Source organism: Podarcis filfolensis (assembly GCF_964270895.1).
Source record: "Podarcis filfolensis genome assembly, chromosome: 2".
NCBI classification, from domain to species: Eukaryota; Metazoa; Chordata; class Lepidosauria; order Squamata; family Lacertidae; genus Podarcis; species Podarcis filfolensis.
In genome coordinates this window covers 55,613,785-55,624,613 of record NC_139605.1, presented here as the reverse complement: position 1 = coordinate 55,624,613, position 10,829 = coordinate 55,613,785, and the positions used below count along the sequence as shown (strand labels likewise).

Genomic DNA, 10,829 nt, shown 5'->3' with positions numbered 1-10,829 from the left:
CGTTCCACCCAGCTGTTGCCCGTTGATGGTTCGTTCCAGGCACACCCTATCCGAAAATGAGGATGGTTTGATCCATCATTAGAGAACTTTAGCAGTTATGCCTATATAGGACCGCACCAGGGAAGGAGGCGGCTTGATACGCAATTTTTCTTCTGTTGTTCCGGTCCGGAGAAGATTGACGTCTCATTCCGCGACTCTCAGGTTAGCTGTTCTCTTTCCCCCTTCCTCACCCCGGCTGTCCCTGGAAATGGTGCCGTCCAGTGCTCACACCGACCAGCAAAGGAATGTGCCACTGTAATATAAGGGGTGTGCGTGTGTTCTCCACCCCCACAGTACGGTGGTCTAGTCTCGCCCAGAGAATGTCTGAGACGGGTTAAAGCCTATGGTGTCCATCACCTTCCCAGTTTGAACGCTCCGGGCCGTGAAATACACACTCCCAGCCCATAAGGGGCTGCCACAGTACCTTTCTCGGCCAGTACCAAGCGGTTAGGGAGGCCGGGGGTGGGTGGGGGGCTTCCTTTCCGTTCCCTCTCTTCCTCCCTGACACCTTCCCCTTTGGCTCGGGTCTTATGGCCGCGCCGGGCCAGTGACTGATTGGGCGCTCTTGTCCCGCCTCCTCCAGGGCGCGCGCGGCAGAGGCAAGGCCGGGGCGATGGAGCGCTGCGCCTGCGTGGAGAGGGAGCTGGACAAAGTGCTGCAGAAGTTCCTGTGCTACGGCCAGCACTGCGAGCGAGGTCTGGAGGAGTTGCTGCGCTACGTCAGCCAACTGAGGGAGGAGCTGGGCGCTGCAGGTACGCGCGGGGGCCTCCGTCTGGCGGTGGCCAGTCGGCTCCTGCCTCTGAGGGAGCGAGGAAGGAAGGGCGGGTGGGTCGAGGGCGGCGTCGGGAGCGGCTAATGCTGGCGGCTTCTCGAGTGTACTCCTCATTAGTTCGAAAATATAAGCCCCACCGAGCACAGAATGACCCACCCACATTATTTATTACATTTATATCCCGTTCTTCCAAGAGAGGGTGGCCAGTTTTGTCCTTCACAACGACAACCCTGTGAGGTAGAGCTTAGGCTGAAGGGGAGTGGCTGGCCCAAGGTCGCCCAGTTTGGGTTTAAGAGTGGCTAGCTTCATGTGGACACTATGGACACAACCCTGTCGTGTAAGGTAGGCTAACTTGATATTGTGGCAGGGCTGCTCCTTTTCTTTTTAGATGCATCAAATGTGTGAAGTGTTATCCTCAGCTGGCAGATATATAATGTGGGTGGGTGGGTGGGTGGGGGAATTTGTAATCCCTGGAGCCCCAAAGGCAATGAAATGTAGCTACAGGGTGCATCATTTGCTTCAGTCGTTTTACAACTGAATTAGTTGTGAGTCCCTGTCCAAGGAACCAGAACAAATCTGGTTGCATTGTAAGCTTGAGTTACCAACAGTGGAGTGTGTGGTGTGCTCCTTGTGGTAGCTGGAAGCTTGTGTGCTTCCTAAAGGAAGTGGTCAGTAGGTTTCTGGGTTAAGATAGGACTTGTATTGTCCATTCTGTAGCTACACAGTTAACACATTTCTAACTTCTTACCCTGCCATCAGCCTGAGTCTGGACCAGTCGTGGAACAGGTTACAGTGGTACCTCGGTTTACAAGCTTAATCCGATCCTGAAGTCTGTTCTTAAACCAAATACGTTCTTCAACCAAGGCACACTTTCCCTAATGAGGCCTCTTGCCGCCGGTGCCTTTCCACCGTTCGGCTTCCATTTGTAGACCGAGGTAAAGTTCGCAAACCAGAACACCACTTCCGGTTTTGTGGAGTTTGTAAACCATGTAGTTTGTAAACAGGACTGTTCGTAAACCAAGGTATCACTGTACCGTTTGAAGTCCTTGAACCTTTTGAAACAAAAGCCAAAGAATGGTTGATTGAAGACAGCCATAAATATTGTATACGTTGGCATAATGTAGAGTTGTTGAGGTATCAGTGGTAGTTCTGTTGACCTGAAGATACAAATTTCCCACAAATCTGAAGTAACTGTGGAGGAGGATGTACTGAAATATCTTCAGGAATGACAGTACTGGTAGATTGTGATCCATCTTGGTAGGGAGGTTGATGTTTACAACCTCAACCTCTACCTCTTTGTTTGCTGGAACAGTGTCTCTGGGAGACTATCAGTACATTGAAACTTCAAGGAAATCTCTGACAAAAGGGAAATTTTGGCATGAGTTTGCTGAACCAGAATTTATCAATAAAGTTGTTTGTTTAGGACTCAGAACCAAGATTTTCTCTTAGGACTAATGATGATAAATTGGCACAGCAAAGATTGTGTTAACCAATGAAAGCTATTGTTTATGTTACTAATAGATTAGTGAAAAGGTTGAATGTGTGTTTTGCTTTTATAGAATGTTCTCCTGTTTTCTTGGAGCATATTATACCATAATTTATATATCATCTATTTGAAAGCAGCAAGATTCCTAGAATTGGTTTTGAGTGTTCCTGCTCTAGAAGCAGTGGGAAAAGCCAGTGTGGTGTCATGGTTAGAGTGCTGGACTAGGACTTGGGAGACCAGTATATAAATCCCTATGTGACCATGAAAGCTCCTTGGATGACCTTGAGCTGGTCACTATCTCTCAGCTTATCCTACCTCATAGGGTTGTTTTGAGGATAAAAAGGAAAGAGGGAGAATTATATATGTCACCTTGAGTTCCTTGGAAAAAAAAGTGGGATAGATGTAATAATAAATAGATAAAATTAAGATCCCACCCACCCATAGCCCCATAATCTGTTCATTCTCTTACTGGTGAGCATAAATTTCTCCCAAGACTAAGATCTGGGGGGAAACTGTTGGCTTCTGTTAATTCCTACCTGTTCCAGATCAGATTTGTAAGCAATAAGGAAGTCTTGCTCTATAGACTACAGGTAATTTGCATCTTACATGATGGTTCAGTTCTGGGAGTCCACATGTAAATGCAAAAATGTGCAAAACCGGGAACTGGTCAGCTTTGGGTGTGAGGGCTCCAGGATGTTGCCAGAGCCCTAGCACTGCCTTCCCAAAGCCAGGTAAGTCGGTGATCACAGCCTTGTGCAGGTGGGTGGAGAATAAATAAATGGAGAGTGGGTTTCCCCTGCTCTCCATGTATTTAATAATTCTTCTTCCTTGGCGATCACTCGTAGCTGACTAAGATTGTCTTCCATAAACACGGTTTTAACAATGAGTCCATAAGTGACTGTGGAGGCCAATGCTGGCTCCACACGTCCTTCCACAGTGGGGACATTGGGTGGGAGTTGATCTCGGTGTGGATTTGCCAAGCGTGCCTTCCTCTTAGCACGTTTCTCCCTTGCATCCGGAGTTTGAGTGTCTTCAAAGCGCATGACGCCTTTGGTAAAGGCTGTTCTCCAATTGGAGCGCTCGCAGGCAAGTGTTTCCCAATTGTTGCTGTTTATACTACTTTTTTAAATACCCCCCTGCACACAGTTGCAATCGTGTAAGTAAAATAAGTGTAAGATTCGAGTTACCTGTATGCTCTTGAACTGGCACCCACACTAAGATATAATTGCTGCTTCTCCTGCAGCCTTGCAACGAACACCACTGTCTGCTACTCTCTCCCTGGTTATGTCCCAATGCTGTAAGAAGATCAAAGACACAGTGCAGAACCTAGCTTCAGACCACAAAGACATTCACAGCAGTATCTCTCGTGTGGGCAAAGCAATCGATAGGGTGAGTAGGTTTCAGGAGCAAGGTGGGAACCCAAGCATTTAAAACTGAAAACTTGATGAGTTTTGAGAGCAAATGTTTTTCTTGTATGTGCTCCATCGCCCTATATAGAGCTCATTATTGAAACATGGGTCTTTAATGGATTAGTGCAGTGTGCATCTTCTCTCCTATATTGTGCTTTGACTACATCCACACTGCCTGATTTTATCCAGGCCCACAAATGTCTCCCTGTTTTTCCAACCTGCAGAACCAGTGTCTTTCCTCTGTGTTAACACTGAAATCTAGAATTCTGCATAAAAGAATACAGTCATACCTCGGGTTGCAAACACTGCGGGTTGCGCATTTCTGGGTTACGGACGCACCGAACCCGGAAGTACTGGAACGGGTTACTTCCAGGTTTCGGCACTTGTGCATGCACAGAAGCGCTAAATCATGCTTTGCGCATGCACAGAAGCGCCAAATCGCGTCACGCGTGTGCGCAGACACGGTGCTGTGGGCTGCGAACGCTCCGGGTTGTGAACGTGCCTCCTGCACGGATCACATTTGCAACCCAAGGTTCCACTGTATTAGATTGTCCAGAGTTCAGTATTTCTAGTAAACACATGACACATGTGTGCTTTGTATTGGCTAAATAAGGGTGGCTCCTGTTTTTTTCTTTTTCTTCACAGACATAGTTCAAATGGGATTAGTTTTGGTTTTGCAGGGCTAGGAGTGAAAGCACGGGGGGCATTAAGCAGAAGAGTCAGAGTTGAATCTTGTGAGAATTTCCTTGACTATTGCCAAGGAGAGGGATATTATTTAAGCCTTGATAGTGAACACGACTAGAAACCATTGCAAACTCTGTTCATGCCATGATAATGTGATCTCTCTGCAGTTGCCAAGATGGCAACCCACCTTGCTTTCCAACATGCATAAGTTCCATCAAATGACTATACCCCCTTTTTAAACTCAGAGCTGAAGAACTAGTGGCAAGCACTGTGGGAAGCCCAGATCATGAATAAGTTTTTGGAGTTGAAACCAGTAATTCAGCTGTTGTCATTTAAGAAATTGAAGGAAGTTCTCCTGCCTCAGCTGAGGATTGGGCCTAGGGTCCCTCCCCATCAGTATCTATGGAGAGGAAGACTTAACCCATGTGCTTTCCTTTTGCTGTTAAATCAAGAGCATCCACATTTCTCCAGCACACAACAAGCCTTTCTACCTATCCAATTCCTTGCTCTGAGGTTCCTTAGCTCTGTTGCTTGCCTGTCGTCTTTTCTCCCAGACTGTTTAAATTACTGGAAACAAGTTACTGACAAGAATGCCCCTGAATTTGAAAAAAGACTTGCATGGGGTGCAATATGGCTGCCACTACTATGTCGAAAACTATGTCCAAAACTTCAGTATACTTCTCTAGCTGTCTGTAGATACTGCCAAATTCATAGTGATATGGGATGACAGCTAGTATTGTACTCAGTGCTGATGGAAAGCCACTTATTTCTACTACTTGTTCTGGGGCTTTCTTTAGTGCTTGTGAATGACTGACGCCTTGTTCTGTTCCAGCATTTTGATGCTGATTTGTGTGGCATTGTTCCTGCTATGGTCTGGGAGTCTCAAGAGAAGCAGATCCTGGTGTTGGCCATCATAGAGCACCTCTACCAACAAGGGATGCTAGGAGTGGCGGAGGAACTGTGTCAGGTACAGGGGTTTGAGGAGATGGAAGTGTAAATGTTATTTGCATGGTGTATGGGAACCGATAGTTGCATCTCTACATTGTGCCACGGCGCTGCTTGGTATTGGCCATTGAGATGTGCCAGGAAAGGTCTCTGTTTCCTGCTTGCATATGCAGGAGGATCAGAAGCTTGAACCTGCCAGCCAGTTCCACTGCAAAGTACAACAAGCTGCCTATTCTGCTGCCTCTTCTATCCAACCTGCAGAGGATGGATATGTACTTGACAGCCTCTCTCTGGGAATATTTACCTTGCCTTGAGCCTTGTTCTAATTTGGCTTGCCCTTCCACAGGAATCCACTGTGAATGTGGATGTAGACTTTAAAAAGCCATTCCTGGAACTTAACAGTATATTGGAAGCTCTGCACAAACAGGATCTGGAGCCTGCTCTGAGGTAAGAATGATGAGCTATATTCTGTTTCCCCTCTTAGGAATAATAAGTACAGTGGGAGAGGAAACAGAGTCCTAACAGAATGATTTTGAAGTAGGGCCTATGGCAAGGGCCATTGGGGGAACCACACGCCTCATTATCAGTGAGCCTATCCACTCTGTGGGTCTGCCATCTTTTCTCTTCCAACAAGCACCAAGAAGTTCTGCTTGTTTTGTTTTCATTCATTATCTTCTACACAAGGCCAGGGTGTTCCTGTAATAAGATACCTGCATTTGTGAGCTCACAGCATGCTGAGAAAATGCTGCTGCAACCTGCCTCAGACCAGGTCGTCCACAAATATGTAGCTTGGATTGGAGTAGCACCCACTCTAAGGGCAGCTTTATATGTAGATGATGGCATTGAGCAGTGTTGTCTCTTGCTCAGTTGGGCAGTCTTCCACCGACAGCAGCTGGCAGAAATGAACAGCAATCTGGAGTTCCGGCTGCATCGACTCCACTTCATCAGGCTCCTTGCTGGCGGTCCAGGCAAGGAGCTAGAGGCCCTGAGCTACGCACGCCATTTCCAGCCCTTTGCTCACCTGCATCAGCAAGGTGAGGCTGTTTCCAGAAGCCTACTCTGCTACTTGTTCCTTGGGAGGAGCTTTCTTGCCTTTAGGCTGTTTCTCTGGGCTTTGCCGCACCCAATAGAATGGGCTCCCATTTTGTTGCTTCAAAGTGTTTGGAGTTTCCCTTTTTAGTAGGGGAAGTCTTGGGAGTTGTTGACTCAACCTGGTCGTTGTCATAGGTATCACCATTTCCCAATAACTGGTTCCATAACAGGCCAGCCCCGTTAGCAAAAGTATGTTTACCTGAGTGCTGCTTCCTGCATTTGTCATCTGCAGAGATCCAGGTGATGATGGGCAGCCTGGTGTACCTGCGCTTGGGCCTTAAGAATTCTCCATATAGGCATCTTCTGGATGAGAGTCAGTGGACTGAGATTTGTGAGATATTCACTCGTGATGCCTGTGCCCTGTTAGGTCTCTCAGTGGAGTCACCTCTGAGTGTCAGGTAAAGCTTGTTATGGGTGGGACTGGCGGTGGATTGAGCAGTGCTGAGCTATCTCCTCCCTCCTTCTCTCTCGGCAGCTTTGCTGCAGGATGTGTAGCACTGCCGGTGCTGATGAACATCAAGGCTGTGATTGAGCAGAGACAGTGCACGGGTGTCTGGAGCCACAAAGATGAGCTGCCTGTGAGTGCCTGGCCCATTCAGGGGTAGGGTGCTATGAGAGAGCTGCAGGGTGGGGATATTTTTGTGAAAGAAAGTTAACAATAACAACCAGGTCATGGGCCTAATTGTTTTCTGCTTGTTTTATCAGATTGAAATTGAGCTTGGGATGAAATGCTGGTACCACTCGGTCTTTGCATGTCCCATTTTGCGACAGCAGACAACTGATTCTAACCCACCCATCAAGCTCATCTGTGGGCATGTTATTTCTCGAGATGCCCTTAACAAGCTCATCAATGGAGGGAAGTGAGTGGTTTTTACAAACTGTTGTTAATTTCCTCAATTCTGGGAGGCTGTGGATGACAAACTCTTGCCTGAAAACTTGAAGTATCCAGGCTCTCCTACCTGTGAAATGCTGTGGTCACCCTGACAGGATTAGATTCCCCACACATCTCATTTCCATGTACCGTATTTTTTGCTCTATAAGACGCACTTTTTCCCTCCTAAAAAGTAAGGGGAAATGTGTGTGCGTCTTATGGAGCGAATGCAGGCTGAGCAGCTATCCCCAAAGCCAGAACAGCAGCGCTCCCTCTCGCTGTTCTAGCTTCTGGCTTAGCTGTGTGCAGCCTCTTCAGGGCAGCGGGGAGCCTTCATCCCACTGCCCTGAAGAGGCTGCGCAGCTATCCCAGAAGCCAGAAGAGCAAGAGGGATCGGTGTGCACCGATCCCTCTGGCTGTTCTGGCTTCGGGGATAGCCACACAAAGCCTCTTGAGCGCAGTGGAAATGCTCCTGCCTCTTCGCTCAAGAGGGTTTGCGTTGCTTTCTTGTTTCTTGTTTTCCTCCTCTAAAAACTAGGTGCGTCTTATGGTCGGGTGCGTCTTATAGAGCGAAAAATATGGTAGGTCCAGGAAGTCCCTTTCATCTTGAAGCAGTTTCTCACTATCATTTTATTTTTTTGGACTACATGTTAGTTTCACTGTGTCTGCTGCCCTCTGCTGGGTAACTAGGTCATACTGCAGTTGCTATAGTAAGGGGGAGCTTAGTACTGCTCCTTGTAGTTTCTTAGTAACTGGCAAGCCCAAGGCCAAATCAGACTTGTTAAGAGGGCAGAGAAGAGAGTGAGGTAGTGGACCAAACACCAGGACTTGCTAGTGGTCTACTGGAAGTATGGGTCTGGGTCAGCTTCCTGCTTATCTGCTTTAGTGGTCTGGTAGGACTACTTGCCAATGAGAATTCTAAGGCCTTGTTTTGATTCTGATCTTTCTTTCTTTGTGCAGGCTGAAGTGTCCATATTGTCCCATGGAGCAGAGCCCAGCTGATGGAAAACGCCTAATCTTTTGATAATGGCATGCCTTGGAGATGTTCTGGTGAAAATAGGCTATTGGGATAATGCTTGATGGAAGGTGGCATATGCTGGCAGGAATGGTCTTCTGCTGTGAACAGTATTAGCTGCTACACGCTGGGAACTGACTGTAGCTCACTGGGCCAGAGGAGAGCAATCTTATGTCTACTGTAAGCCAAGCCACATTATTCTGTACTCCTCGCAACATACAACTTCCTAGGATTCTTCCTGGGAGCGTTAACTGGCAGTGACCCTTCCTAGCAAGATGGTTTACACTCTCCCCATGCATAGCTCTACTTGTTGAGATACAGCTTGTATCACAAATAGTACACAGAGAGCTGTTGCTATTTTTAGAACACTTCAAGATAAATCTAGGTCTTTTTTTCTGTTTCAATCCATCAGTTGGGGGGGGGGAGTCTTAGAGCTGCCTTTCTCTTCCCACTGCCCAATATGTGCTTTTGACAATGGGAAGGATGGAATTTAAGTTGGGAGAAGTATGCTGGAAACTTGGCTTACTGCTATTTTGAAGAAAAGTTTAAAATAGGTTGGAAATGCAATGGTGAAAATATTTGAATCAACAAAGGTGGAGTTTGGGCCCTCGGTGTACTAATACACAGTGTAGCTCTTCAAAAAACAAGGGATAAGTAATAAGGTGTATTGTTTCCTAATGAAAATAACACAAGTGAAAAACTGGGATGGCACTGTATTGAAGAAATTCATACTTTATGACAGGAACATGATAGCAGCTTGCTGCTTTTGAGTGTTAGAAAGCCTAGCTAAGCTGCTTTATCTATTGTGAAGGAGTAGAAAATGGAGAAAGTACCATGACTTTGTGCAGGTTGAGAAAGCTGGTAGAATAGTAACTATCATTGAGACATCTTTAAAAGTAGGTATACAGTCTATTTTATTCAAGAAATTTGAAGTAATCCTTTCCCCTGTTGCTGACAATTCACAGCATTTGCAAGTACTCATTAAGGTTACAGATACACATCAGAACCTGACTAGGTGAACTATTTTAGGCAATGGTCCTAAAAATGCTCTGTAATATGGGAGAATGGGGGTATGGATAATTAACAGGGATCTTGAATCTGATTTAGAGATTTGAACTCCCTTGGAACGAGACCCGAAAGTAATATTAAAACAACTGGCAGAGTTTAAATCTGTGTTGCTTGAAGTCTGAACTTAGCTTTGAAAGCTGAGCCCATTTTTATTAGAACGGTGAGGGTAAATAGTTTAAAGCTGTAGGCGCAGGAGTTGGTGCCTACAAGTTGCACTTTAGATTTTTGTTGTTGTTAAAAAAAATGCAGTAGTTTGGAGTATCAGTCTGGAATAACAGTGGATGTGAAGATCTGCACTAGCCTGGAGGGAGACGTTTAAAGATACTTTTATGATGCCACACTGCATGTATTCTTAGTTTTTCTTCCTCCAAGGCACCAGGAACTGTTAAACCCAGGATAGAGATGGATGGCATGGAAATACAGCTAAATAAATTTCTTTTCAGCAAACTTGTGTATGGTTTTTGGTGTTGATATATTTAGAACAAAAATGAAACATTTTCCTTAAAGTAGACACGTTCTTGACAATATTGCTTTTAAAGACTCCCAGCAGAGCAAAACTCTTACACAAGTGTAGTAGTAGTAGTAGTAATAATAATAATAATAATAATAATAATAATAATAATAATAATAAATTATTATTTATACCCCGCCCATCTGGCTGGGTTTCCCCATTAACTCTGGGTGGCTTCCAACAAAATATTAAAATACAGCAGTCCGTCAAACATTAAAGGCTTCCCTAAACAGGGCTGCCTTCAGATGTCTTCTAAAAGTCTGGTAGATGTTTTTCTCTTTGATATCTGGTGGGTGGGCGTTCCACAGGGCGGGTGCCACTACCGAGAAGGCCCTCTGCCTGGTTCCCTGTAACTTGGCTTCTTGCAGCGAGGGAACCACCAGAAGGCCCTTGCCGCTGGACTTATCGGAACTGTCCATCTCCCTTCACCATGCATTCTGTGTTTACTTGTATTATTTATTTTTATTTTATTACCATATTTTTCACTCTATAGGATGCACCCGACCATAGGACGCACCTTGTTTTAGAGGGGGAGAACAAGAAAAAAATTCCCTCTCTCTGCTCAGCGCCCCTTCAGCAAAGCGGCAGGAGAAACTGAGCCCCTTCCATTTCTCCTCCCGCTTGGCTGAAGGGGTGCTGTGCAGCTCTCCCTCTCTGCTGAAGCCAGGAGAGTCTTGCTCTCTCGGCTTCAGCAAAAGGAAACTGAAGCCTTTGGAGCACAGCACGAGTTCCCGCTACACTCCAAAGGCTTCAGGCGGCTATCCCTCTTGCTCTCCAGGCTTCAGCGAAAGCAACGCGTAGCCTCCGGAGCGCAGAGGGAGTGCTTCCTCTGCGCTTTGGAGGCTTCGCGTTGCTATCGCTGAAGCCAAGGAGCCTGCACTCACTCCATAGGACGCACACATATTGCCCCTTCATTTTTGGAGGGGGAAAAAGTGCG

General features: G+C 46.3%; 1 protein-coding gene across 2 annotated transcripts; it reads left to right on the top strand.

Moving 5' to 3' along the window:
• The first annotated feature begins 48 nt into the window (after nt 1-48).
• Nucleotides 49-9,828, top strand: RMND5B (required for meiotic nuclear division 5 homolog B). 2 transcript variants are annotated; one of them, XM_083603673.1, is made up of 10 exons: nt 49-201; nt 623-791; nt 3,541-3,686; nt 5,223-5,357; nt 5,682-5,782; nt 6,203-6,369; nt 6,660-6,825; nt 6,903-7,005; nt 7,133-7,287; nt 8,259-9,828. In XM_083603673.1, exons 2-10 carry the CDS (start codon nt 653-655, stop codon nt 8,320-8,322), a joined length of 1,176 nt encoding a protein of 391 aa, XP_083459799.1. In that variant the 5' UTR covers nt 49-201; nt 623-652; the 3' UTR covers nt 8,323-9,828. The 2 variants fall into 2 exon arrangements, with proteins under 2 accessions (XP_083459799.1, XP_083459800.1); XM_083603674.1 differs by lacking the exon at nt 49-201 and having other exon boundaries at nt 768-3,028.
• Nucleotides 9,829-10,829: the final 1,001 nt, after the last annotated feature.

Bases quoted from the DNA above. Each gene is read 5' to 3' on its own strand.
- RMND5B (XM_083603673.1), top strand. From the start codon at position 653: ATGGAGCGCTGCGCCTGCGTGGAGAGGGAGCTGGACAAAGTGCTGCAG. The intron at 792-3,540 runs GTACGCGCGGGG...CTTCTCCTGCAG, and splicing joins GGAGGAGCTGGGCGCTGCAG to CCTTGCAACGAACACCACTG. The intron at 6,370-6,659 runs GTGAGGCTGTTT...TGTCATCTGCAG, and splicing joins TGCTCACCTGCATCAGCAAG to AGATCCAGGTGATGATGGGC.